This window comes from Mus caroli, chromosome X (assembly GCF_900094665.2).
Source record: "Mus caroli chromosome X, CAROLI_EIJ_v1.1, whole genome shotgun sequence".
Taxonomy (NCBI): Eukaryota; Metazoa; Chordata; class Mammalia; order Rodentia; family Muridae; genus Mus; species Mus caroli.
In genome coordinates, this window is record NC_034589.1 from 79,604,007 (window position 1) to 79,630,475 (window position 26,469).

General features: G+C 34.9%; 1 protein-coding gene across 4 annotated transcripts in view; it reads left to right on the forward strand.

Moving 5' to 3' along the window:
• Window positions 1-26,469, forward strand: part of Dmd (dystrophin) — a 2,293,239-nt gene that overhangs the window by 1,620,222 nt on the left and 646,548 nt on the right. For all 4 annotated transcript variants that reach the window (XM_029473189.1, XM_021152893.1, XM_029473188.1 and 1 more), the window contains exon 52: window positions 6,477-6,594. In XM_029473189.1, the coding sequence (XP_029329049.1) occupies window positions 6,477-6,594 (118 nt within the window). The remainder of the gene's footprint in view (window positions 1-6,476; window positions 6,595-26,469) is intronic.

Below are 26,469 nucleotides of genomic sequence, written 5' to 3' on the forward strand. Positions count from 1 at the left end.
GGAGGGGAGGGGAGGGGAAGGGAGGGGAGGGGAGGGGAAGGGAAGGGAAGAAGAAGGAAAGGAAAGGAAAGGAAAGAAAAGAGAAGAAAAGAAAAGAGAACACCAACCAAACAATAGCAAAACAGAAACAAACATACAAACAAGAAACAAACAAATGATGGAACTATATAGTTTAGAGAGATAGGCACAAAAAGCATATGTTCTCTGAAAATTGGAAAAAGAAAAACCAGGAAGTTCAGTGTTAAAGTCAGGCTTGCAGTGTAGCTCTGACTGTGATGGTACTCACTATGGGTCCCATGGTTGCCTGAAACTCAGGCCAGTCCTCTTAGTCAATATCCCAAATGCAAGACTTACAGACATATATTACCATATTCTGCTTAAGAGACATATTTTGAACTTTTATCACATTGTCCAGAAAAATAAGTGTGCTATTTTTTGAACAGATTTAACAGACACACAAGCACACATACACACACTGACTAATGTAGCAATGTTTTCTATAAATCTGGATGAAAAGGGGAGTTCTTTGAGATTTCTTGTGTTCCTGAAAGTTTGAAATCACACGAAAATGGTCATTAATAAAGAATGTCTTTGATGAATAACAAACAAAAGGATGACTAAGTTCATGGTTAGGAAGTACTTATGAAGAAGTTATCAGTAGACATACTGGTCATTTAGAGAATGAGTAGGAAAGTTATACCACATAGAAAATGTGTTTAAATGTGTGATAAATGAAGAATTGGAGGGCAATAAAGGCAAAGTGGCATTCGGCCAGTCTATTTGGAGAATCAGCTATCTACATGGAAGGAGACAAGGCAAAGTAAAGTTTTCAATGACAGATGATTAGTACAAAGAATGGTAAAGCCTTTTTCAGCTATAAAATAATCTATAGTAACTGTCCCACCCAAGCTTATCCCTTTCTATATATGACAAGATACCATAAACTAGACTACCTCTGCAGTGTTTGTGGGTATTTTTAAAGGTACATAAAAATTTTATCAGTATATTTAAGCTTAATCCACGTTTGTTTCTTTAAAATGGCAACAATTGAAAATTGCCATAAACCTTTGTTGTAATTGAAATTATATGAAGAAAAATTAAGTTATATGAAGAACGCTTAATAGAAAAAAATATTGGTTAAGGTCTTTCCTTTGATAGAGAAGAAATGAATATTCAGTTCACTCTAGATTTTTCTATGCTAGTTTCATTTTGGTATAATTTCTTTTAGAGGGAGCGTGATAATAGAATTTTTCTGAGAACCTGAAATGACCCAGTTTATAAAATATATGGTTTCACTGTTTAACTTCCTTTTTTATAGGATTACTATTTATAACCATTTCCCTCAACCCTGGGGGGATTTAGTAGGATTAAAGAGTTCTGATTCACTTTGTATTTGAAGTGTTTTTTTCTCCTCCACCTTTGCTCAGCTAGTGGAATCCATGATGAATTCTCATCTCCAAGGGGTAAGCTGTTTGTAGTAAAGCCTGATAGCTGCCTTAGGTCTCTTTAGAAGTAGCATCGATTCCTTCCTTTTCCTATGTTTTGTTTATTGCAGAATGATAGAATCCATGTAGATACAATAAATTATCATGCTTAACTACTGTTAAGCATGTAATGGCTTTAGTTTTGTTCATGTGAATTATTTATGTAGTAAAAATCTTGGCACATAGCAGAGAAATAACCATGAGCTTTTAGTATTCTACTCCATTACCATTAACATGAGTAAAGCTCCAATGAGAAAGGTGAATGATAAAGGCCCCCTGAAGTTCATCTGAGAATGGAGATTAGAGTCACAGTGTATTTGAGAGGGTAGCATCTGGTAAGGACAGCATTTTGGGGCACAGAATGGAATTTGAAAGGTAGATATGTAGGAGGTAGGTACCTTGAATAATGATTTAATCTAAAGTACTTTCTGACATTTGGATAGCTCTATAGTAGACAAATAAAACTCCTTGCATTTGACAAGTTGTGGAATGCATTTACATTTTTGAGTCAAAGAAATTATAAGAACCAATTAAATAAAATATACATAAAAGGAAAAATAAATGAAAACTAATCTTTTTCACATTATATTATACTGTTCTGTTTCTTAGAAAATGTCCTTCAGTTATTTTATAATATATTAATGGAAAATACTTGTCATTTCCTTTTTCTATAAAGAAAATCAAAGAAAATTCTTATTCTACCATACAGAAAATCTACTTTAAAGGGAGAATAGTAATGTCTGCTAAGTTCCACAGTAAAATACATTATTGTACAGACTTTTTAAAATGGAAGTTTGTATGTCTTGACCAATGAATGTAATAAAGCTTTGCGATTTTCCTTAGAAATGCCAGGCTATATTGCAGATGTGAAGGTCTTTCCATTTTTACGCGGATTTTAAAAAGGATGTCATTAATAATTTTTGTGGGTGCTTACAAAGCATGTGTCTGTCAGCAGAATTAGAGAACTGCCCAACTAGAGAACAGGTTTCACAATAGCCTGAGATGAATTCTGCTCATCAGAGGAGAAAATGGCTTGTTTTAAACCTAAATTGACATGCTTGCTAATTTCAGCAGTAGAAGCTGTTTCTTGTGGTCAGGATTAATTTAGAGTCTGGGAAAGTTCAAGTGAAAGTTGATGGAGTTACTTTTATAACACACTTCTCAAGGGAATTTGAAGATCTCGAAAGTAAACAGAAGTAGAGCAAACATCAAGTAATATACCTGCAAGTAAAAAGCAAATACTGATATTAACATTTGAGAGTGAACTAATATGAAATCAAAGGAAAACAATCTAGTAGTTACTTCTTATCCAAAACTTTTCAAGTATTAAAAGTATCTTTCACTATTTATGCAACCATAACAAATACATTGTTCACTGCTTCATCCAGAGCCCTTCGAATATGTAGAGTTTGAAAACACATGTACTAATATGAATGAATAATATGGATACATTTCTCTTTTGAATACATGTATTTGTTTCTTTATCAAGTTTGAGTTGAGTATTTGACTTTCTCTGTAGTTTCAGGGTAACATTTTTAAAGTATATAACCTATTAACTATAATCCTGCAGTTAAGAAGAGGTCAGCTCTCTGTGTCACAGATTACCAACTTTAGCATTCTAACACTGGAATGTATCTCGTTTTATAAAATCTGTCTGCAACTATAGTTCCTATTTTAAAATTTGTCTAGCACTGTCCAAGTTACTTATTCTACTTACTTCAATAGCTGTCTTTGGCAATTTGTTCCATATTTCAAACACACTTTTATATAAAGAAACCATAAAAGTTAGAAACCTGAAAATTGGATTTTTCTTCTGAGCAATCACAACTTACAAATGTGGAAGATTTGTTAAAAGCTAGCCCCTCTGATTTTTCAATGCACGCAGAGAGAAATGCTCTAAATAAATGTACAATGTTTGATCAAGTTTTTCATACTATTTTAATATTATCAGAAGTCACTGAGATTAAATCTGAAGCCTGATCCCCTTACCTATTCACAAAGGAAATACGAAAGAATGATCCAGCTTTGCCCTTTCCAAAACCAAAATCCTTAGAAAATAATTTTGAGTCAAAGGGCATAAGAGATAAGCAAGGTCCAGATCTATTACTCGCTACCAAATTTCATCTTTCATTTTTTTCGCATTGCACTTGAAGTCTGACAATTTCTAGTTCTGTTATTAAGAGAACAAAAATAAGAGATATACTGCAGCCAGGGAAGCAGGTAGTCTAACTGAAGATCTTCACTTCTTCCTGTTCCAAATCTAATCCCCCAGTGTCATCACTAACTCTGTAGCAGACTATCTGCAGTAGCTTCTCTTCTCCCCATCCCCAGCTCTCCAGTGGATCACACAATCTTTCCCTACGAATACCCTTCCCTTCACTCATTGTTTTATCCATGCACTTTCTGGGAGCTCATAGGCTGCTCCGAGGAAGGAAACAGGTAGGCTAACTAATGATCAGAAAGGAAGCAGTCGAAGTATCCTTATTTCCAGATGATATGATTGTATGAATAAGTGACTCCCAAAAGTCTACCAGAGAACTCCTACAGCTGATAAACACCTTCCACAAAGTGGCTAGATACACTCAAAGAAATCAGTAGCCCTCCTACATACAAAGGACAAATGGACTGAGACAGCATCAGGTTAGTAGCTCTGTCTCTGGGAGCTTCCTGGAGTCTGGGTAGTACATTGTACATTTATTTAGAGCATTTCTCTCTGTGTGCATTGAGAGCAGTTGAGACTGCTGGTCTTCCTATGGAAACACTGCCCCCTTCAGCTTGTTCAATCCTTCCCCTAATTCAACCTAACCAGGTGTCCCCAACTCCAGCTCAATGATTGGGTGTAAGTACCTGCTTTGGAGGCAAGGGGGAAGAGGAAAGAGATGGCAGTCTGTGGGAGGGAGACCAAGCGGGTAACAAGACTCGAATGTAAATTAAAAAAAAAAAAAAAGACATCAGGGAAACTACATCTTTCCCCATAGCCACAAATAATATAAAATATCTTTGAGTAACTCTAAACCAAGCAGAGGAAAGACTTGTATGGCAAAAATTTTATAACACCAAAGAAAGAAAATGAAGAGGATAGCAGGAGATAGAAGGATCTCTTATGTTCATAGATCAGTAACATTAATATACTAAAAATGGCCACCATACCAAAAGCAATCTAGAGATCCAATGCAATAGCCATTAGAATTCCAACAGATTTTCAAGTCGTCACAGATCTTTAAAGGATAATTTTCAGGTTCATATGGAAATGTACACGCACCACCACCACCATCAACAATAATAACCAGGTTAGGTAAAACAATCCTCAATTCAGGAAAAGCACCCTGAATATAAATACCTATGTGGTAGTGTCTTTGGTACTGGAAGGTACTATACATGCTACCAAAGAAGAAACATAAATACCAACTCAGCCACAAATCTCATCTACAATGGTATCATGTTTCCTAGATATACTAGTGTAATTGTATCAAAAATCTTGTGGGAGTAACCAACCAATATCTGTTTGGATTTAAAGCCCACTCCATGATATAAAACTCATACCTAAAGCTGCTAGGATGACCAAGAACCTTAAAGTAGATAGTCTATGGACTTAGGGTAAAAAAGTAAAAATAAAAATAAAAATCTACATATAACATCTATCAGAATGGTTTTAATTAATAGTAATTATTGTTTACCAAATTAAAATAAAATATATTAAGTTTTAGAACAAGAATGAAGTAGGTTAATAATTTTTCACACATTTGTCCTTATTATTAAGATTTGGGCCATTGAATGTAGATTCTAGGGTGGCAAATAGAGGAGACTGATTCTTGAAGATAAAAGGAAGTTCTTATATATTAAGATGAAAGTTAAATGTTTCTAATGTTGACTTTATTATTTTGTATGGTACAAAAAGACACTATGAAATAGAAACTATTATTTAATTTATATGAGCCTTTGAGAGGTGGCTCAGTGTTTAAGAGTGTTGTTGCAAAAGCATTCGACTTTCTAGTCCATCCTCTCGGATTCCATCATCCAAGGGTAAAGAGGATCACTGAGGCTTTCCGAAAATCATGATCTGTACATTCTTATAAATTCCCTGTCTCAAAGTAATAAGGTAGAGAGAAATTGAGACACCTGACACTATGATCTCAATGTGCACATACATATGTGACTGTATCTGCATACATGTATATACATGTACCACATACATCACATATAAACAAAAATATTTAAATAAAGGAAGACTCTGAGGACTAGTGTTTAAGTGTTGCTATCCAAACATTCATAATCATATGGTGAAGTAGAGAATTTGTTACAAATGAGTATTACCAGTTCTTTATTAACTCATTAGGTCTGAAATGAATCAAAGAAGCTTGGTGATTTTTATGGTCAGGCAACTTTAAGGGAATCTGCTGTCCTTGATATGTATCAACTTATCATACTATATGTGATGAATTTCAGTTACAAAGAAATTTAATAATATATCTTAAATGATGTATAGGATTTTTCTGTGTCATATATATATATATATATATACATACATACACATATATATTAATAATAATGCTGTTTGATGAGGTTACAAATGTACTAACGCTTTTAAAATATGCTGTCATAAGTCAAAATTACATTTTTAAATAAATTGATTTTGCATGAACCCAGATAGTAAGAAATGACTCCATGTTAGTTCTTAGGTACAGAAGCAAGTCTCTAAGATTTTCATGGGAAATCATCTTGTGTCAAAGAGTGAGACACATTTGGCATTCAGTAATTTTTCTATAAAATCTTGTAAACTGGAGATTCATATTGTTATCCTGGTCTACAAAGTGAGTTCCAGGACATCCAGGGCTATACAGAGAAACCCTGTCTCGAAAAACAAAAAAACAAAAAACAAAACAAAAAACAAAAAAAACCATATTTTTATTTCTAAAAGTCTTTTGCCTGGTTTAAAAAATAAAATACAATGTTGGAGAATTCCTGGTACAATAGATTTTTTTTTTCTTTCAGGCAACACTGCAAGATTTGGAACAGAGACGCCCCCAATTGGAAGAACTCATTACTGCTGCCCAGAATTTGAAAAACAAAACCAGCAATCAGGAAGCTAGAACAATCATTACTGATCGAAGTAAGTCTCTTAATGGGCCAGGAAAAATTAAGCTCAGATGCGTGAAAATCTCAGTAACAGCTCAAGGTATAGAAAATGGGAAATACTTGAATATGATAGCCATTTTACTGAAGAACATTTCCAGTATGTAAAGTCATGCAATAACTGAATTTCAATGAGTTACAAAGTTGTAATCTTCACGAAGGTAGGGTTTATGTAGTCTCATGGCAAATGTGGTGTGGAGAAATATTGGCCTCTTACCAATCATCTATTTGAGTTGGCCTTCATGGAGATACCAGTCTCCCTATACTAATCTTGGTTGTTGGGCTGAACCATCTTTAATGTCTGTCTACTATGGCTTAGGAATTTAATAGGTAGATGCAGGATGAATATTGCTCATGAGGATTTACCATGATTCAAGCCTAGTCTGTTGGTTGTGACATGTGACATGAGCCCATGACTACAAAGACAATGTGAAAACAGTATCAATATTGAGCCAAGGAAGAAGATGAACAGATTTGGAAAGAAACTAAGCAGTTTCTCCCACTAACAATTTTGAAAAAGAAAAATAAATTTAGGTTCTTTTGTTCTATGATATATTTCAGAATGTCATTTATATAACCAGCATGCCAAGAATATTGTAATGGTCAACACTGAGTTTGTTCAGTTTATGTATCTGAACTTTCCTTCTCCAGTGTGGAAGCTGATGGTGCCCTACCAGGCTTCAGTATGCCAGATGAAAAAAAGTAAATCTTAGGGAGTGACTCAGATACTGAATTTTCATTATATATGTAATTGAGTTGTCTCTTTCCTGGAAAAAAATTGGTAAAGATAGTTATGCAAATATGAGGAGACGCTTAGTCATTTTTATTTTGTTAATGAGAAATAACTTCTTTTCCCTAAGAGAAAAGTAGAATTAATACATTTTATAATATCTGTACAACATCAGATGTAGATTTTCTATTATTCCTTATAATCCTGTTTTCTCTATTGTCTTTACCTTTCTTCATGATGTAGATTACAACTGCATAACTGGAGGGCAAGTTTTATTTCTCTGCTGATTTCCAGTGATTTTAATAATTCTGTTTTTCTAAGCTTTTTCTTTTGAGAGTAAGACCTTCATAAATAATTGCAGCATTAGGGAACCAATTCTAATTTATGTATTCTGTAGAAACATATCATGCTGGTTACTAAAGCATAAGCTGGAATCTTAACATTCATAACGTTCCTAATGCTGCTACTAGGATAATTCTGACATGATATGTTTGTCTAAACAATGCCATTTGTAGTCCTGCTGTGCTCTAAGTTATCTCCCTATTTGAAATCTATGAAATAGGATGGAAATTCAATACTCCAAAAGCACATTAATGTTTAAAATATAATTGTTCTTCATATACATTTGGATTTCAAGGATAAAGTGGAAAAATATTTGTTCATAAATTTGCATTTTCCCATTAATGGCTTTGATGTTCCTTTTTATTGCCATATGTATGTATATATATCCATTCTAGGGGTTATGTTTTTTTTTAAAGAACCATTTAAGAGAAAAATATTTAATACATGTGTGATACTATGTTGAAATATTTCACTACTTGGTAAACCTCAGCTCATAACTTTGAACATTTTAATATATATATATATATATATATATATAGATAGATAGATAGATAGATAGATAGATATGTGTGTGTGTGTGTGTGTGTGTGTGTGTATTATTGTATCATGAGCAAGCCCAGTGACTAAGCATTTTCCTCACTAGTACTAATAGGCCTGAAATAATTAGGTCTACAAAATAGCTATATGATTTATTATACAAACCAATTTTCTTGATATCTATTGTTTCTAGGTAATCATATAGGTTATACTCATATTTTACTGTAAGTGCTAGAGTAAATTTTTTTCTCAGTACCTCCAGATGAGACATAGCACATGCTGCTTTCTGGTGTTCAGATTGCTTAGTTTTCTCCAATCCTTTCACTGCTGAATTTGTCTATCCTTCGTGGTCATTTTCTTCTTCAGAAGGACTGGATCAAGGGACCAAAAACACATAAAATAAGAATGATTTGAAGTTGCTTCCCTAGAGGTATCTGAATTATGCAAAACTCTTGCTCATACCCATTAATATTGCAAAGCACAATACCATAATACCTTGCATAGCAGTGCAGAGGATATGGAAATAATCTGCTTTATTTTTATTATTCAGTTTATTCACAAATAATTCTGTCCAATGTTAGTCCTCTATCATTTGTATTGTAGGGCCTTGCTTTTGTACCCTTTTCTTCTATAATTCCCACCATTCTGAAGCCATATAAAAAAAGCACATACAAGTTTTTGACAGCAAGCTGCCTGGATTGGCCATTTAGCCCTGTGACCTTGGATAAAAAGACTAATCTCTATAAATTTCTAACCTCGTTTCCTTTTCTATAAAAGAGAATTACTTATATCAGCCTTAAGGTTTTGGAGAGTTACATGAGATAGCATTTGGAATGCTTAGGGCAGAATCTTGATGAAACCTCAGTGAGTGTTAGCTAGTGCTATTTAATTAGAACCTGTTTGGATTATTTGAATACACATTTAGAGAGAATTTAATGAACTTTTAGTAGGTGTTTGTTTATCTCACCACCAAAATAGCAGCAAGTCAGAACACTTAACAGTGAAGACTGCTTGAAAACCATGAAAAAGCTTATATAGAAAAAATAAATTGGTTAGTTAGATCCCCGGGTGGGGCAGTCTTTGGATGTCCTTTCCTTCAGTCTCTGCTCCACTCTTTGTCCCTGTATTTCCTTTAGACAGTAGTAATTCTGGGATAAAATTTTGGAGATGAGTGGGTGGCTCCATCCTTCAACTGGGAGGCCATGCCTAACCTCTGGATATGGTCTCAACAGGTTGCACCTCCCCTTTGTGGGTATTTCAGCAAATGTCACCCCTGTAGGGTCCTGGGAGGCTCTTGCTTTCCTGACACTAGTACTTTCTGATTGCTATCCCCAGATTCCCATCCCCCATTGCTACATACCTCTGTTCAATTTCCTGGCCTTCTGTACATCTCCTCTATCTCCTCCCATAACTGATTTTAATGTTATTTATGCTAGAATAGATGTGGTAGTTAAGGAAATGTAAAGAATTTCATACCCAAGTAAACCAATGATTCACAACATATAAGGTAGAGAGAGAGGGGTGTGCTAACAAAAGGAGATTCCAGATTCATATAATTGTTACATGTATGTTAGTTTGACTTACATCTAATTGCTTATCATGACAATACAACTGCTCATGAGACTACTGAAGGAACATTAAGATCCAGACAAACACTGCAATTCTCTCTGTGTTGGTTTCAACACATTAATGATAAACTCAGAATCATCATTAATATTTAGGTGCTGCATTAAATAAAGAAAATTAAGAAGCTTCCCATTGGTATAATTTATCCAAGAGCAAGCCCAGATTTAAATTCTCTACTTCTATTTCCCTGTATCTTCCATCTCTCTATTGTATGAGCCTGCATCTGTGCCTACCTGAATTCTGTCTTGTATATCTGTCTGCTCCTATCTCTTTGTATGTCTCTAACAAAGGACCTTGCTCTTTATATTGCTGAATTAAACAGAAAGCATTACATGAAGGGAATGGGATACTTTACTGAAACTTTAAACAGAGATTTACATAGGAGTATGTTGCTGAGCCAGATAACAAACAAGCAAATACTATCAAACAATATACCTACACTATGTCCAATATATATGGTGGGTAATCATTCTATAATGTTGCTTTTTACTGTGTTTGCTATTTCCAGTAAATGGTTATCATTCATACTCAACATACATTGCTCTCTGGGTCAGGAGAATAGGAATGGAAGAATATATAAATTAAGATTACAACTATGTATTACTCGATTTTATAACATTGATTATATCCAAGTTAAGTAATAATGGCTGTTACCATTTTTCTCTTAAAGGCAGGTTAAACAAACAGGGTGAGTACACAGCAGGAGAGCAATATTAAGTGACCTCAAAGTATCTAAACTCATCCCAGGAAAAGTTCTAGTCTTAGAATATAAGATATAGTTTATCATAGCATATTATTACATTTCTCTTCCCTGTCTATATCTATGTCTGTCTCTCTGACTCTGTCTCTATGTCTCTCTGTATGTGTTTCTGTCTCTTTCTTTCTGTCTATCTCTGTCTATCTCTGTCTCTCTCTCATACACACACACACACACATATACACACGTTTTTTAAATTTCATACTAGGAATGCTGTAACATTGTCAAAATTGAATGTAAAACCAGATTTTGTTTAAGTCTTGTCTCTGACTTGGTAAATAATTTAATATGTAATATTCTTGTATACATGGTCACAAATGATATATTTATATATACATAATAAAATATTACTAATATACTTTATAAATTATCAACTTCTGATCCTTTATATTCACTAAAATCAAATGTATTGAGAATGTACATAATAGTTTATGTTTTCAATGAAAGATTTTATTTCTTTCGTTGAGTGTACCTGCTTCTAACAATGCATATAATATCATTTTTGCCTACCACAGTTCCGTAATGATTCACCAGAAATCAACTTTAAATTGTTTTAATATAGAGATTCTATAATGTGTCTGCATCATGAATGTAGAACTTAGATTGTAATTCAATAGTCAGTCCTATAGACTAGATGTTTTATACAACTATACACTACAGATGTAATCTATTGAATACCAGCTTTTAATTCTAAACCAAAATTGATGTAGTTGAGTACTACAAACAAAGAAGATATTTTTAAAATTAGTTTATTCAAATCCAATGTGGGAGAACTTGCATACCTGCTCTCTCTCTATCTCTCTCTCTCTCTCTGTGTGTGTGTGTGTGTGTGTTTGTGTGTGTGTGTATTGTGTATAGTGTGTGTAGTGTGTGTGTGTGTGTTGTTTATGTGCGTGTATACATTGCTTACCTTGGTATATTTTCTAGTTACATTTTTTTTTTACCTGAAAAACCTCATGATTTTCCCTTTCTTTATAACTGAATAGTACTCCACTGTGTATACATACCGAATTGACATTTTTCATTCATTGATTTAAGGGCATTTCGGCTGTTTCCACTTCCTACTTACTGCAAAGAGGGCATCAGTAAACATGGCCAATCATGTTATTTGTCAAGTAGGATGTTGAGTCTCTTGGGCTTTTGCAAAGGGTTCTATGGAAGATTTGCTTTCCATAGTGGCTGCTCCAGTTTGCCATTCTCCCAACAGTGAATAAGTGTTCCCTTCCTCCACACCCATGTGGTGTTGTCAGGTTTGTATTGTGATCTTGGATGTTCCGATTGAAGTAATATGAAATCTCACAGTCATTTTTAATTTGCACTTCCTTAATTGACCAGTTTTTAAAAAGACCTTTCTTACCCAGTTTTATTTATTATTATGAGAACTTTCTGTTTAAATCTTTAGTCAATTTTTGAAATAAAAACTAGTAAAGAATTTAGCCTATTTTTATGCTAAAATAATTAGAACAGTTCTTTCATGTAAAATTATATTTCATAGTAAAATAGCATACTATGCTAACAGTAAAGTGGCATGAAATTGTGCTCACAAATGATTAAATTGAATTAGAAAAATATTACCCAAGGGGCTGAAGGGGACTGAAGCCCAATAGGAGGAACATCAATATGGACTAACCAGTACCCTTAGAGCTCCTTGGAACTATACCANCAATCAAAGAAAACACATGGCGGGACTCATGACTTTATCTGCATATGTAGCAGAGGATGGCCTAGTCAGTCATCAATGGGAGGAAAGGCCCTTGGTCCTGTGAAGATTCTATGCCCCAGTATAGGAGAATGCCAGGACCAGGAATAGGAGTGGGTGGGTTGGGGAGCAGGGGGGAGAAGGGAGAGGATAGGGGATTTTCAGAGAGGAAACTAGGAAAGGGGATAACATTTGAAATGTAAATAAAGAAAATATCTAATTAAAAAAAAAAAGAAAAGCATAGGGGAGATGCTAGAGCAGTGAGGCAGGAGTGGGTGAGTGGGTGGAAGAACATCCTCATAGAGACAAAGGGGACAGGGAGAGGGGAAATGGGATGGGTAGTTTGTGGATCGGTAACTGGGAAGGGGGATATCACTTGAAATGTAAATGAATAAAATTATTAATAAAAATTTATTCTTTAAAAAAAAGAAAAATAATTCTCGCATACATACAACAGTGATTGTTCCAACTCTCCCATATAAGTATCAGAAAACCTATATGAATTACTTTCCTTTAAAGAACAAATAAATTAAGATCTGCACCTAAAAAAAAATCAAATGTTGGGTAAAGACTTAATCTTGGGCATACTGGTGCAGGTCTACATTAGCAGCACTTGAGAAGTTGAGGCTGTAGTGTATGAGGAGAGCCTGGGCTACATAATGAAACCCTCTCTCAAAACTTCTCAGTTCACTTTCAAGTTAATAGAAGCAACTGAGTACAAACTAGCCTTCTAAAATGAACAGATCTTTTGAGAGTGACAGTGTTTTTCATATACGTGTAAATCTGCAAATGTTTAATAATATAAGTTATACAGCATAATTAAACTATAATAAATACAATCTTACTGATTACCACAGATATGGTACAATACTTTTAAAATATGTCATAAACTTTCCTTAACAATATGCATGAATATATAAATTAGATCTATGAAAAATTATGCACAAAGTACAGAATTTTCCTTCAAATGTTTATTCATCAGTGTTCATTATGTATTTAAGATTGTACAAAGTGTTTTAGTAAAAATTATATATTATCCCAAGAAAATTATGATAGTTATCACCATTTATGTGTTTGTTATTAGGTATGGAAGTTAAATCAGCATAATATTTTGTATAGTATATGTGCAATTTAAGGAAAATATAAACAATCTGTATTTTTCTTCATTCAACTTTCTACATACTCATCCATTCACTTCTAATTACTTAATTCGATAATAACTATTTAGCTAATGGAAAAGAACACGTATAAGTGAATCATGTTGTAAAGGAGTTGACAATCCAGAGCTTGTGCATATACTGAAAGTAACTTTGATACAAAGAGAAATTGAGGGACAGCAACAACAATCAAAACAAGTGCAAAGACAAAAGAGATTTGATCTAATATGGGCAAGAATTGTGTCTGTTTTATTTCACCATAAATTTCCTAAAACATTGGTCAGTGATGAGCACAAATTTTATTTAGAATAGTTTGAGTTGATTTTCCACTAATTATTTTACATACCAAAGGCAATGAGGAGCAGAATCTGGAGCATAGTGCTGGTAGGAACAAGCTTTCAGTGTGAAGTGTAGGCAACATCAGGTGGGCCCTGGAAACACAGTCATATTTTAACAATGACAGTACTAAGTTAAATCTGATAGTTTTTATTCCTGTCACTCCTGCTACTCCAATTTAAAATGACTGGGATAAGAAATGGCAGCTACTTGGAGCTGAGGTTGTAAGTGCATGGAAGCAAGGTAGAGGACATGGCAGAGAAAAAGCCATTTACCTCATGACTGAGATGCAGAAAAGAAGGTTTTGGGGATACAGCTCAGTTGGTGGTGGGCTCTGTCCAAGCATCACAGGAAAACTAGTTGTGGTGGAAAGTCTTGCAGTCCCAGCACTTAGGAGGATGAGGCAGTATGATCAGAAGCTTCAGACCGTCCTCACCTACATAGCATGTTCCAAGTCAGGCTGGGCTACATGAGACTTTATCTCAGATACAAACTTTGTGGGTTAATTTCTTTATTGAGAAGGGAAAAGGGGACCCTGTTCTCCAACAGGGCTGCCTTGTCTGTACTCAGTAGGAGACGATGAGTCTAACCCTGTAGAGACTTGAGAAGGGGAGGGGACATGGCAGAGGGACTCTGTGAGGTGGTAACCAAGAGGGGCAGTAATTGGGATATAAAATAAGCACATACATACATTTTTAAAAGAGAAAAAGTTGAGAGGAAGAAAGAGGTAGTGGCAGGTCTAAGAGGAGTAAAGAAGAAGGGGACATGTAACATACATGTATAAAATTCTCAAAGAATTGATAAAAATATTGCATTAAAATATCAACAAGCCAAAAACAAACAAACAAACAAATAAATAACAGCTGGTGAATACAGTAAAAGGCTGGGAAGTCAGAGTGGAAGAATGTAATCCAGAAATACATTACCACTCAAGGTGTGAAGGTACATGCTTACTTAAATACTTTTTTATGTATGGGAAAGATATTATATGTGAATTAAGTTTAATGTGTTAAAGTTTTGGAATAACCAATCCAATTTTAATATCTTAAAATTATATCAGGACTTTGTATTAGTTTATGATGGCCAAAAAGTGACATGAAATTTACCCATACAACAGGAAAGTTAAACAAAGAGGAAGAAATTAAGGTAGTAAATCCTTACTAATTTTCATAAAATTTATGCACTTTTAGATTTTTAAAAAATAAATCTATAAAAAGATTCATATCACTATTCACAGAAATGCAATATAATAAAGTATTAACAAATCCAATATATTATAATCAATTGTCACTGAAATAGAATACATGAATAAATTAGAATAATCTGTGTACTGGCTGGTTTTGTGTATCAACTTGACACAAACCGGAGTTATCACAGAGAAAGGAGCATCCCTTGAGGAAACGCCTCCATGAAATCCAGCTGTAAGGCATTTCTCAATTAGTGATCAAAGGTGGGAGGACCCAGCCCACTATGGGTGGTATCATCCCTGGGCTAGTAGTCCTGGGTTCTATAAGAAAGCAAGGTGAGGCAAGCCAGGGAAAGCAAGCCAGTAAGCAGCTCACCTTTACCTCCGTGGCCTCTGCATCATTTCCTGCCCCCTGGTTCCTGCCCTGTGTGAGTTCATTTCCTTACTTCCTTTGGTAATGTGGAAGGGTAAGCTGAATAAAACTTCCTCCCCAACTTGCTCCTTGGTCATGATGTTTTGTGCAGGAATAGAAACCCTGACTAAGACAATCTACAATCTAAAAAAAAAAAATTCTTGTGAGTGATATGAGAGTTTGAGAACTTGTGTGACCTAAAGACAGTAAGTTGTATAGCTGGAATTATGAGGGATTATGGAAGAAACCTGACTGCTAAGTAAGATGGCAATGATAGTAGAGGAAGCTTGCTATGTTGTACAGATCTGGGAGTAAATTATCTATTATCTTAAAGTATACTTCCATGAGACAGTTATAATGTGATAAATTGGTAGATACCATCAAGAATTAGACGAATGGCATGTAATGTATCTATCACATGAAAATACCAGGATTGGACATATAGCTGTGCAACATTTTTTTTGGCATTTCTTACTTAAATCTATTTATTCCCCTCCAAGAAGAAGTTATTTCATTTTTGGGATAGCATTTGAAATGTATATAAAGAAAATATCTAAGAAAAAAAGAAAAGAATATTTCAAATAATTCTTTTTTTCTTTTTTTTTTATAAAAGCAACTTTATTTTTTTTAATTTTTTATTACATATTTTCCTCAATTACATTTCCAATGCTATCCCAAAAGTCCCCCATAGCGCCCCCCACTTCCCTACCCACCCATTCCCATTCTTTTGGCCCTGGCATTCCCCTATATTGGGGCATAGAAAGTTTGCAAGTCCAATGGGCCTCTCTTTCCAGTGATGGCCGAATAGGCCATCTTTCGAATTAATATTTAATGATTAAGTATTTAGCTCTCAAGAATTTTCACAATATAAATTATAAACAGTTGACATTCCAGAAAATTATTCTTCAATAACATATACAGTGACAGATATGATATATCATTATAAGTATATGTGATGAATGCATATTGCCCAAAACATTGCAATCCTAATAATACATACTTTAAGAATAGGGGAAATGTGATGTAGAAAGGATAAGTTAAATTCCAGGTGGATATTTCAATTTATGTGTGACTCCAGTGTGCCTTGTCTGAAATACACATTCTTAACCATTTCTTCTGTGTGTCTGTCATTTTTAACTGCACATTTCAATAAAGATTTCCATGGAGGTATCATTTCAGCATCTTGTGAATACTTAAATCACTTTTAAGAGAAGGAAAGAGGGGAGGTACTGTTCTGGCAGAAAAAAAAACAATTTGGCAATAAATACTGGGTCATAAGCACATGCCAAGTAATTATCAGAAAGCCTGATTTTTTTGCTGATTTACAGGTGTGATCTTAATGTAATGGGGTGAACTTTGCGTTGTGAGGCTTCATGATGTTTTACAATGTGCTATGCTTTATGCTGTGGCTTTAAATAAGAGATATTTGTAAAGCATTCTGGGAAGGTCTGCCAATTAAAAACTGGAGATTGGCTGAAGGTTTTCAGCAACTGAATTTTGAATACAGATGGTGCCAAATTGAGTGTTTCCATGGCAGCAGACTCTTCCTTAATAACTTTTAAGAGAGAGGGGGTACATAAAAGAGGAAACCATCTCTCTGCAGATGGATATTTTTACAACATGTCTTTACATTGATTTTGAAGCTAATTTGTACCTAACTGGTGGTTGATTAAAATGGACTTGAATGTTCCTATATTCTGAGAAAACATTTAGAGAATATTAGAAATAAATTTTAGGAAACTTACCAAGACATAGAATGGCATGATTTAAAAAGCATTTCTTGGTCCAAAGCCAAAAATGTTGAATGTCACTTAGTTACCATTGATCAGGGATTTCTGGACTCTAATACCCTATCCTTCATCATTCTAATGCTTCTTTATATTAATTCATATATTTACATACCGATTACAGCTTCACCTCCCTCCTCTCCTCTGTCTCTTCTTCTCACAACACCTCTCCTTTTCTCTCCTCCATTTCTCCTCAGAGAAGGGGAGTCATCCCATCGTTATCAACCCATCTTGACATAGCAAGTTGCAGCAGGTCCAGGCACATTTTCTCCTATTGAGCCTAGACAAGGCAGCCCAGCTATGGGAAAGGGATACAAAATCAAGCAACAGAGTCAGAGACAGCCTCTGATCCAGTTGTTAGGGGTCCCATATGAAGACCAACATGTACATCTGTTACATATGTGTAGGGGGCCTAGGTCTATCCCATGCATGCTCTCTGGTTAGTGGTTCTGTTTCTACGGGCCTCTATGGGCCCATGTTATTTGATTCTGTAGGATTACTTGTGGTGTTCTTGAACTTTCTGGCTCTTTCATTCTTTCCTCCTCCCCTTCCACAAGATTTCCAGAGACCCACCTAAGGTCTGGTCATGGGTCTCTCCATCTGTTTCCATCAGTTGCTGGGTGAAGCATCTAAGATTACAATTATACTAGGTTTTTGTCTGCAAGTATAGCAGAATATCTTTAATAGTGTCAAGGGTGGTCTCTCTTTTGGCATGCCTCTCAACTTGTGCTAGTAATTGGTTGTCCATTCCCTCAAATTCTGCTCCGTCATTATCCCTGAACATCTTTTAGGCAGGAAAAATTGTGGGTTAAAGGTTTTGTGGGTGAGTTCATATCCCCATCTTTCCATTAGAAGTGTTTTCTGGTTATAAGAAGTGGCCATTTCAGGATCCTTGTTCCCTATTGTTAGGAGTCTTAGTTAAGTTTACCCTCATAAGTTCCTGGAAGTTTCCCTTGTTCTGGGTTTCTAATTCGGTCCAGAGAGCTCCCCTTTACCAATCCTAGATCTCTCTTACACTTAATCCTTCTTAGAACTCCCTGCAGTTAATCCAGTTTAGTCTTCTCCATACCCAGTCCCTCCTATTCAGCTCCCCAACCCCTCTCCTGCCCAGTTCCCTCCTGCTGTTTGTTCCTGGCATTGGCAGGCCTCCCTGGGAATGCAGGCAGTCTTATGTACTAGAAATGAAGTGCAAGGGACAAGGTGCAGTTCGGCGTGCCTAAGGAGACATGGTGGGCAAAGGAAATATGGTAGAGTCCTAACCTGTATGTCCCTGGTACCAACTGGCCTCTGGAGATGCAGGCAGATCTGGATGTCCCTGTTACCACTTAATCGAATTCTTGATGAGTTGTTATTTTAATACCTTTATGATTCATACCAGTTAAGATTTAATTATATAGATATAATCAAAGATAAAAGTAGCTTATGTTATACAGAATTTATGGTCTCTCAAGTTAATATACCTCATTATTATGTGATTATTTTCAAGAAAAAAATGATACAAATCATTTCAGGAAGAGCCTCATTGGTAATATTCCTATCAGGCAGTAGTGTCCTCATAGATCTAGTGTCTAGTTCTCAAATATGCACACCCAGCAACTAGATTTTGCTACTTTACCTTAAAGGTTCTTCCTTCCTGGGTTTGACCCATCTGCACAAACTAAAAAGATAAAACACTTAATTCAAAACCATTTGAAAGAAGAAATAGGAGGTTTTAATTCTTATAACATTGTAATCTTATAAGAGTGATGATAATTTTCTCATGGTGCATCCTTCAAAATCTAATTATAGATTACAGTGCTTGATGATGACTAACAAATTTAACAAACAATAATAAACTGGTGTTATAGAAAAGGTAGATAACCTTAACCAACTTTAAAATATAGAGAAATAAACCACTTACCTCACTTGATATCAAAGACAAAAGGGCACATACTGATTTCCTAGTATTCCTATTAGACTCTTCACAGCAATCCACTCCCCACTTATAACATAGACAAAAAGACACATAGAAGATACACAAACATGTAGACATGTGTATGCACATACACATGAGATAGATAGAAAGACATAGAGACAGAGAGACGAAGAGACTCATCTTACTTCTCTGTTCCACCGCAAAAATAAAATTCAAGTACCTTAATATAAATATGTATTAGTCAGGGTTCTCTAGAGTCACAGAACTTATGGATAGTCGCTATATAGTAAAGGAATTTATTGATGACTTACAGTCTGCAGCCCGATTCCCAACAATGGTTCAGGTGCAGCTGTGAATGGAAGTCCAAGGATCTAGCAGTTACTCAGTCTCACACAGCAAGCAGGCAAAGGAGCAAGAGCAAGACTCCCTTCTTCCAATGTCCTTATATTGTCTCCAGCAGAAGGTGTAGCCCAGATTAAAGGTGTGTTCCACCACACCTTTAATCCCAGATGACGTTGAACTCAGAGATTTAATCTTCTGGAATCCATAGCCACTATGCCTCAAGATCTCCATACCAAGATCCAGATCAGAAACTTCTATATCCCAGCCTCCAGATAAAGGTGACTGGTGAGCCTTCCAATTCGGGATTGTAGTTCATTCTAAATAAAGTCAAGTTGACAACCAGGAATAGCCACTACAAAATATAAACTAGTGCTTTGCAGATGTGTGTCTCTACAAAGATTTCAATTTCTGTTGAAAAATTATAGTGCCTCTTAATATACCATGAGAAATATCCATGAGAAATTTTCATATATTAATAATGCTTTGGACCACTACCACTTTAAGAAATTTCCCCAGTTGCTACAGATTCAATCAGCCCTCTACCTTTGTTACATGGATAATATTATCCATCATCATTTTAGTCCTAATTTTAATAGAAAAAACTGGCTTTTATTCCATTTTCGAAATGTTAGGTTTCTATCTGACAACTTGTATATAAAGAGTTACTGAGGATATACATAGGTAAAATTAGAGTTAAATATATAATCAAAATCTAGAATTGAAATGTTATTTTAAATAAAAATATACTGTTTAAAACTGTAAAGAAAGTGTATATGCAAGTTGAAATATATTGCACAGATGTAAAGCACTCTCACAGGTAAAAACAACATGATATATAGATTGAATAAAGTAAGGGCAACTTCTATCTCTGACACATGCCAACCCCAATCATGCTTTATAAAAATTAATTCTGGCCCTGGAAAATGAAAGTGAAGAGTTAAACTTTCCTTTCTTTCACTAATTTTTTTAGGATGATTCTATTTTTTTATTTTTATTTTTTATTAGATATTTTCTTTATTTACATTTCAAATGCTATCCCAAAAGTCCCCTATACTCTCCCCCCCCCCAGCCGTGCTCCCCTACCCACCCACTTTCTGGCCCTGGCATTCCTCTGTACTGGGGCATATAAAGTTTGCAAGACCAAGGGGTCTCCCTTCCTAATGATGGCCGACTAGGCCATCTTCTGCTACATATGCAGCTAGAAACACAAGCTCTGGGGGTACTGGTGAGTTCATATTGTTGTTCCACCTATAGGGTTGCAGACCCCTTTAGCTCCTTGGGTACTTTTTCTAGCTCCTCCATTGGGGGCCCTGTGTTCTATCCTATAGATGACTGTGAGTATCCACTTCTGTATTTGCCAGGCACTGGCATAGCCTCACACAAGACAGCTATATCAGGGTCCTGTCAGCAAAATCTTGTTGTCATCTGCAATAGTGTCTGGGTTTGGTGGTTGTTTATCCCATTCCAAACTTTTAAATGTGTGTTTACCTGTATACCATGAGTACTGTGATAAAAGTTCAATAAAAGCATATTAAAGTAATATATAAATAAGTGTTTGTCTACAGAGAGGATGGGGAGAAAGAGGAACACTCCTCCATTGCTGGTGGGATTGCAAGCTGGCACAACCACTCTGAAAATCAGTCTGGCGGTACCTTAGGATGATTCTTGAATCATGATCACATCTTTAAAAAAATCAAGTTCTATAATATTATAATAATACATCCTGATGTAGCCAATGAGCATGGAGACAATATAAGTGCACCTTCAGAATAATCTAGTTCATATGAGTAAGGGACAGACTTCCTGAACTCAGCACTTACTGCTTGATTTGACTCTCTTAACACTGCAGAGGTAAATGTAGGAGTAATGTACAGGCTGTCAAGAAATTTGATTTGAAAAGAAAATTCAAAATAAATCAAACAAGAAAATAGGAACAAGAAAGGAAACAGAAAGCCAAAGAAGAACATAAAGTGCCTTGTTTGAGAGGAAATGGGAATTAAATAAGAAACTTGGCTACTAAACACACTAGTATCTAGCCTTTATTTGAAATTATAACTGAATTACTAGTTGTAAAATGGTACAGAGAAAGACATAGCATTTTGTGATAATATAATAAAGATATTAATTTAATTAGAAATTTTCACTATTTATGTAATGAACTGAGAATGAAGTTCAGTAGAATATTTACCTACCATGAGAAATGTCCTGGGTTGTATCCCAAGCAGTGCTAAAACAACAAAAGAATAGTTCATTCTTTCCATACAATATTACAAATCTCATTAGAAGTGAATTCAAATAGTATTTTTTAGCATTGAAAATAAATAGAAATGCTACAAGAATAATAGAATATAGACTTATTTATGTCTGTGAACCTAATTCTGTAAAAACAGCATCAACAAGATAATATATAAATTGACAGTACGTTATAGTATTAACAGTTATTATTTGTGAAACATGTCAACTTATTTTTTCTTTTGCAGTTATTTGTGTTTCCCAGTGCTAAATAATTAAATGTGTTGATTTTATATTCAGAAGGTATTTTAAATATACTATAATGTTAGAGTTTCTCAAACATTTTTCTCAGTGTTATCCCAATCTTGCAAAGATTATTTGCCCCAGTACAGGGGAAGGCCAGGGCCAGGAAGTAGGAGTGGGTGGGTTGGGGAGCAGGGTGGGGGGGATGGTATAGGGGACTTTGAAATGTAAATGAAAAAATATCTAATAAAAAAGAATGTAAAAAATCATTTTAGACTCTTTAAAATAATCAAATAGATACATACACTATTTTTATTTTTCTCTCATATTCCTTTGTGATATTGTATATTGTAGACATATATTTTAGACATAGCTAAGATATCTATCATTGTCAGACTATCTGTTCATCCATCTTCTGGCATCATTGTCCACTGAGAATAGAAGTATTAAGAGCCAGAAATTCATATTTACTTGAGCAAGTCTGGGGTAAGAACAAAGCAAGAACTTCTTAAAAACAATGTTTAGAAATTAGCAAAGTGCTGAGTAAATATCCAAATGATAGTTTTAGTTTTTCAGATACTTGCAATGTAAGCATCAAATAATAGTAATGAAGGACTACTTACAAAGACTTACAAGTGAAGGATCTCCCAGTTTTTTGTTTTGTTTTTTGTTTTTGTTTTGTTTTGTTTCATCTTATCCTAAATGTACAAATTTGAGCACAATTCACTAAAACTCTCATGAATATATTTACTTCCTTACCTTCATTCCCTACCACACTGTTTATTTGTATATAATTTTTTTCTTTGAAGCACTGCTGATATCTGTAGTTTGTCTTTCACAAACAGGTGAGGTGATGCTGGATTCACAAACAGATGAGGAGGTGCTGGATTGGCATCTCATATTCATGGCTCCATTTTGGATATTACATTGTGAACTAAAATTCTCCAAACCCATGGGATCTTAGTGATAATTTTCTCCAATCAGTCAATTAGAAAAGGGCATCCAATGATTCTAAGGTCATTGTGAAGCTGGTGCTTTTGTTTGGTTTCATTTTAATACTATGTCCTTTTCTCATTGTTGATTAATTTTCACAACACCCAAGTTTTCACTTTTAAGTTTGGGAAAAAACAAAATCTGGGATGAGTAGAAGAACTAGTCAGCAGGCTGTAAAGCAATTAGGATGATGCTGTCCTGAATGGAGGTTTTCATGGAACTCTCAAATTAGCTATTTCAGCTTTTATTAATGTTCAAAGTGAACAGAATAATGAACAGGCTATTTAGGAGGTTTTGGACTGAGGAGAGAAATCCTTTCATTATGTTCCAAGTAACAGCTAGCTTATTAAACAGCAAGAGACGGAGATTTAGTAGAGAAAAAAAAGGATGAAAAAATATAGCAATGAGATTAAACGGTCAATAACACCCTTCTAACTGGCAGTAGCACGTTCATATCAGGTCTGTTTTATGAAAAATAATTGAACTAACATAGTTCTGTACAACTTTTTCATGCCTACCATGAAAAAACTTAACATTATGTGTATATATGCACATATTCTAAAGGTCAGAGTTTCTCCCTCAACTATGCTCAAATTAAAAGTCCACGTAAGTAAATTTGCATGCAAAGCCATGGCTTATTAGATAATTTCGACTTTTTCCTATAATATTTGTGTCCACCTTTCAAGAATAGAATAATAGTCACTCAAGCTAGAGTAGATGGAGCATTACTACCATTATTCTCACTAGAATCAGTTTTATTCACTAACATAATGATATGCTTATTAGAAACAAGAATTTTCTATTGGCAGTAGTTACATCTAATAAGTAAGTCATTTCAAGTGGATCATAAAACACAGGAAAACTAGAGAATCAAGTGCATTCACAAGAATGTTGTTAGGTTGAAAAGTTGTACAGGGAGGCAAAACTGAGTGATTTTGACAGAAATAGTGAGAAAGAAAAAAATGGCAAAATTTTAGAGGAAAATAAATTATTGAAATTTCACACAATTATTTCTGTTTATAACCCATATTAAAGGTATAAATTTGAAGTCAATTAGTGTAAATACATGTTTTGCCCTTGATGTCTAATGGGTTCAATCACTTCTCAAAACTTTCTTTTTACCCTGTGTTTTGTAAAATAAATTGAATTTTAAGGGAAAAAAATCCCTCCTGTATTTCCAACTTAATATTCTAACCAGATTCCCTGATAACTTATAAATATTCTAATTCCTTGTTCCCTATTTCAAGAATTTTCTCCCATAGCCTATGTTTATTCCATAGCCAGTTGGATTTTCATTTTAACTTTCACAATGAACACTCTAAGAGTATCTGTTATTTTCATGACTTACCTTTTGTCATCTATGCTCTCAGTAGTCATTGAAGCATTAGTGACCATAAAAGATCTATAGCTAGCCTACATGAGGGTTCAAGCCACACTTCTTTTCCAGAATATTTTGTCGTAAATGCACAAAAATTACAGAAACTTTCTTGAATTTCTCATTTGAACTTTTACATTTGACCCCCACCCCACCCCCGTCTTTAGACAATAATCAATGTCATATGGCAAAATGTTTGCATTACTTGCTTTCTTGGGGACAACTAAAAACCAATATTCAGCATGAAGTTGTGGGTTTATTTTGTTCCCAACAGAAACCTTTTCACCTTATGATAGAGACAAAAATCAGCTTTCTTATTTAGTTATAAGTAAATTAAAGTTGAGCTTTTATAAGAGCCAGGCATGAGAGTTTTTTACACAGTCTATGAACAGTCTATGAACAAATAGTTTGCTGATATTGCATGCAGTTTGGGTTCTAAAAGGGGAACAGTTATCTATGTATACTTTCTGTAAAAACAATGGTCAGTTAGTCAGTTACATCTTTTTCCTATAAAAGGATTGTCTGGCTTATTAAACCACAGTCACCTTGGAAGAAAGAACCTCGAATGAAGAATAGCCTTCAATATATTGCTCTATAGGAAAGTATGTCTAATGTTTTACTTATTAAGAGTTGATGTGACAGGCTCTAGCACACTGTGGGCTGTGTCATTCCTGAGAATTGGGTTGTAACATTAAAAGTAATCTGAGGAAACCATGGGGGAGCAATCAAGTAAACTGTATTCCTCCATGGTCTCTATTAAGTTCCTGCCTTGGCTTCCTTTCATGATAGACTAAAGCTATAAGCTATAAGCTATAATAAATCCTTTCCTTCCCAAGTTACTTTAGGTTATGGTGTTTGTCACAGCAACAGGGAATAAACTGACACAGATTGGGGAGGATGGTGGAGTTGGGACTTAGATCCTTTTGAAGGGATTGCAAGGATTTTCTAATGCCACTCTTTCTTCATCAGAGTCATTATTTGACACACCTATCATATACCAAGAATTGAATTCTAGGCATTGCCCAGAGTTTGGATACTGCCCATGCTTTCCATCCTATGGTATATTGCTAATGAATTCTTCCTGTTTACCACTCATTATTAAGCTATGTCTGTATGTCTTGCCTGATATCATCTTCTGAAATTGTACATCTTTTCTTGTCTCATTCCCTAATCTCTTCTCCAGTTAGCAGTTTCATGACTGATATTCAGAATAAATAGTGTCAATTCTTGTCATTATCATTTCAAATGGGAATGAAGACTCAAATCCTTACGATAACCATAGAAACTCCAAGGAACACAAAAATCCACATTTAGGTTATCTTTCTCATAAATGGCATATTTAAATCAATTTTATATTGAAGACACAGCAAAAGAAAGTGATCCAATACAAGTGAATATGGAACTAATTTGTTTACTTAGAAATATAATTGAGGAAAATACCTAATAAAAAAAAGAAATATTGATCTTTCAAATGCTATCCCGAAAGTTCCCTATACCCTCCCTCCGACCTGCTCCCCTACCCACCCACTCCCACTTCTTGGCCCTGGGATTCCCCTGTACTGGGGCATATAAAATTTGCAAGACCTAGGGGCCTCTCTTCCCAATGATGATCAACTAGGCCATCTTCTGCTACAAATGCAGCTAGAGACACGAGTTCTGGGGGTACTGGTTAGTTCATATTGTTGTTCTACCTATAGGGTTGCAGACCCCTTTAGCTCCTTGGGTACTTTATCTCCTCCATTGGAGGCCCTGTGTTCCATCCTATAGATGACTGTGAGCATCCACTTCTGTATTTGCCAAGCACTGGCATAGCCTCACTCGAGACAGCTATATCAGGGTCCTTTCAGCAAAAACTTGCTGGCATATACAATAGTGTCTGGGTTTGGTGGCTGATTATGGGATGGATCCCTAGGTGGGTAGCATTTGAAATTTAAATAAAGAAAATATCTAATAAAAATTAATTAAATAATTAATTAATTTTAATAAAAGATGATAGGGGTAGCCAGGTGTAAACTAAGTCTACATCCTACCCTAGCTATAAATGCAGAGGTTATGAAATTCAAACATTTTATAGACATTTATTCAGGAAATATTCATAGAAACATAAACATTGATTCATTCACTTAGTGAGCAATCTTTTAATTGAATGATGCCTCTGAACCAAGGTGCAAGATATAAAAAAG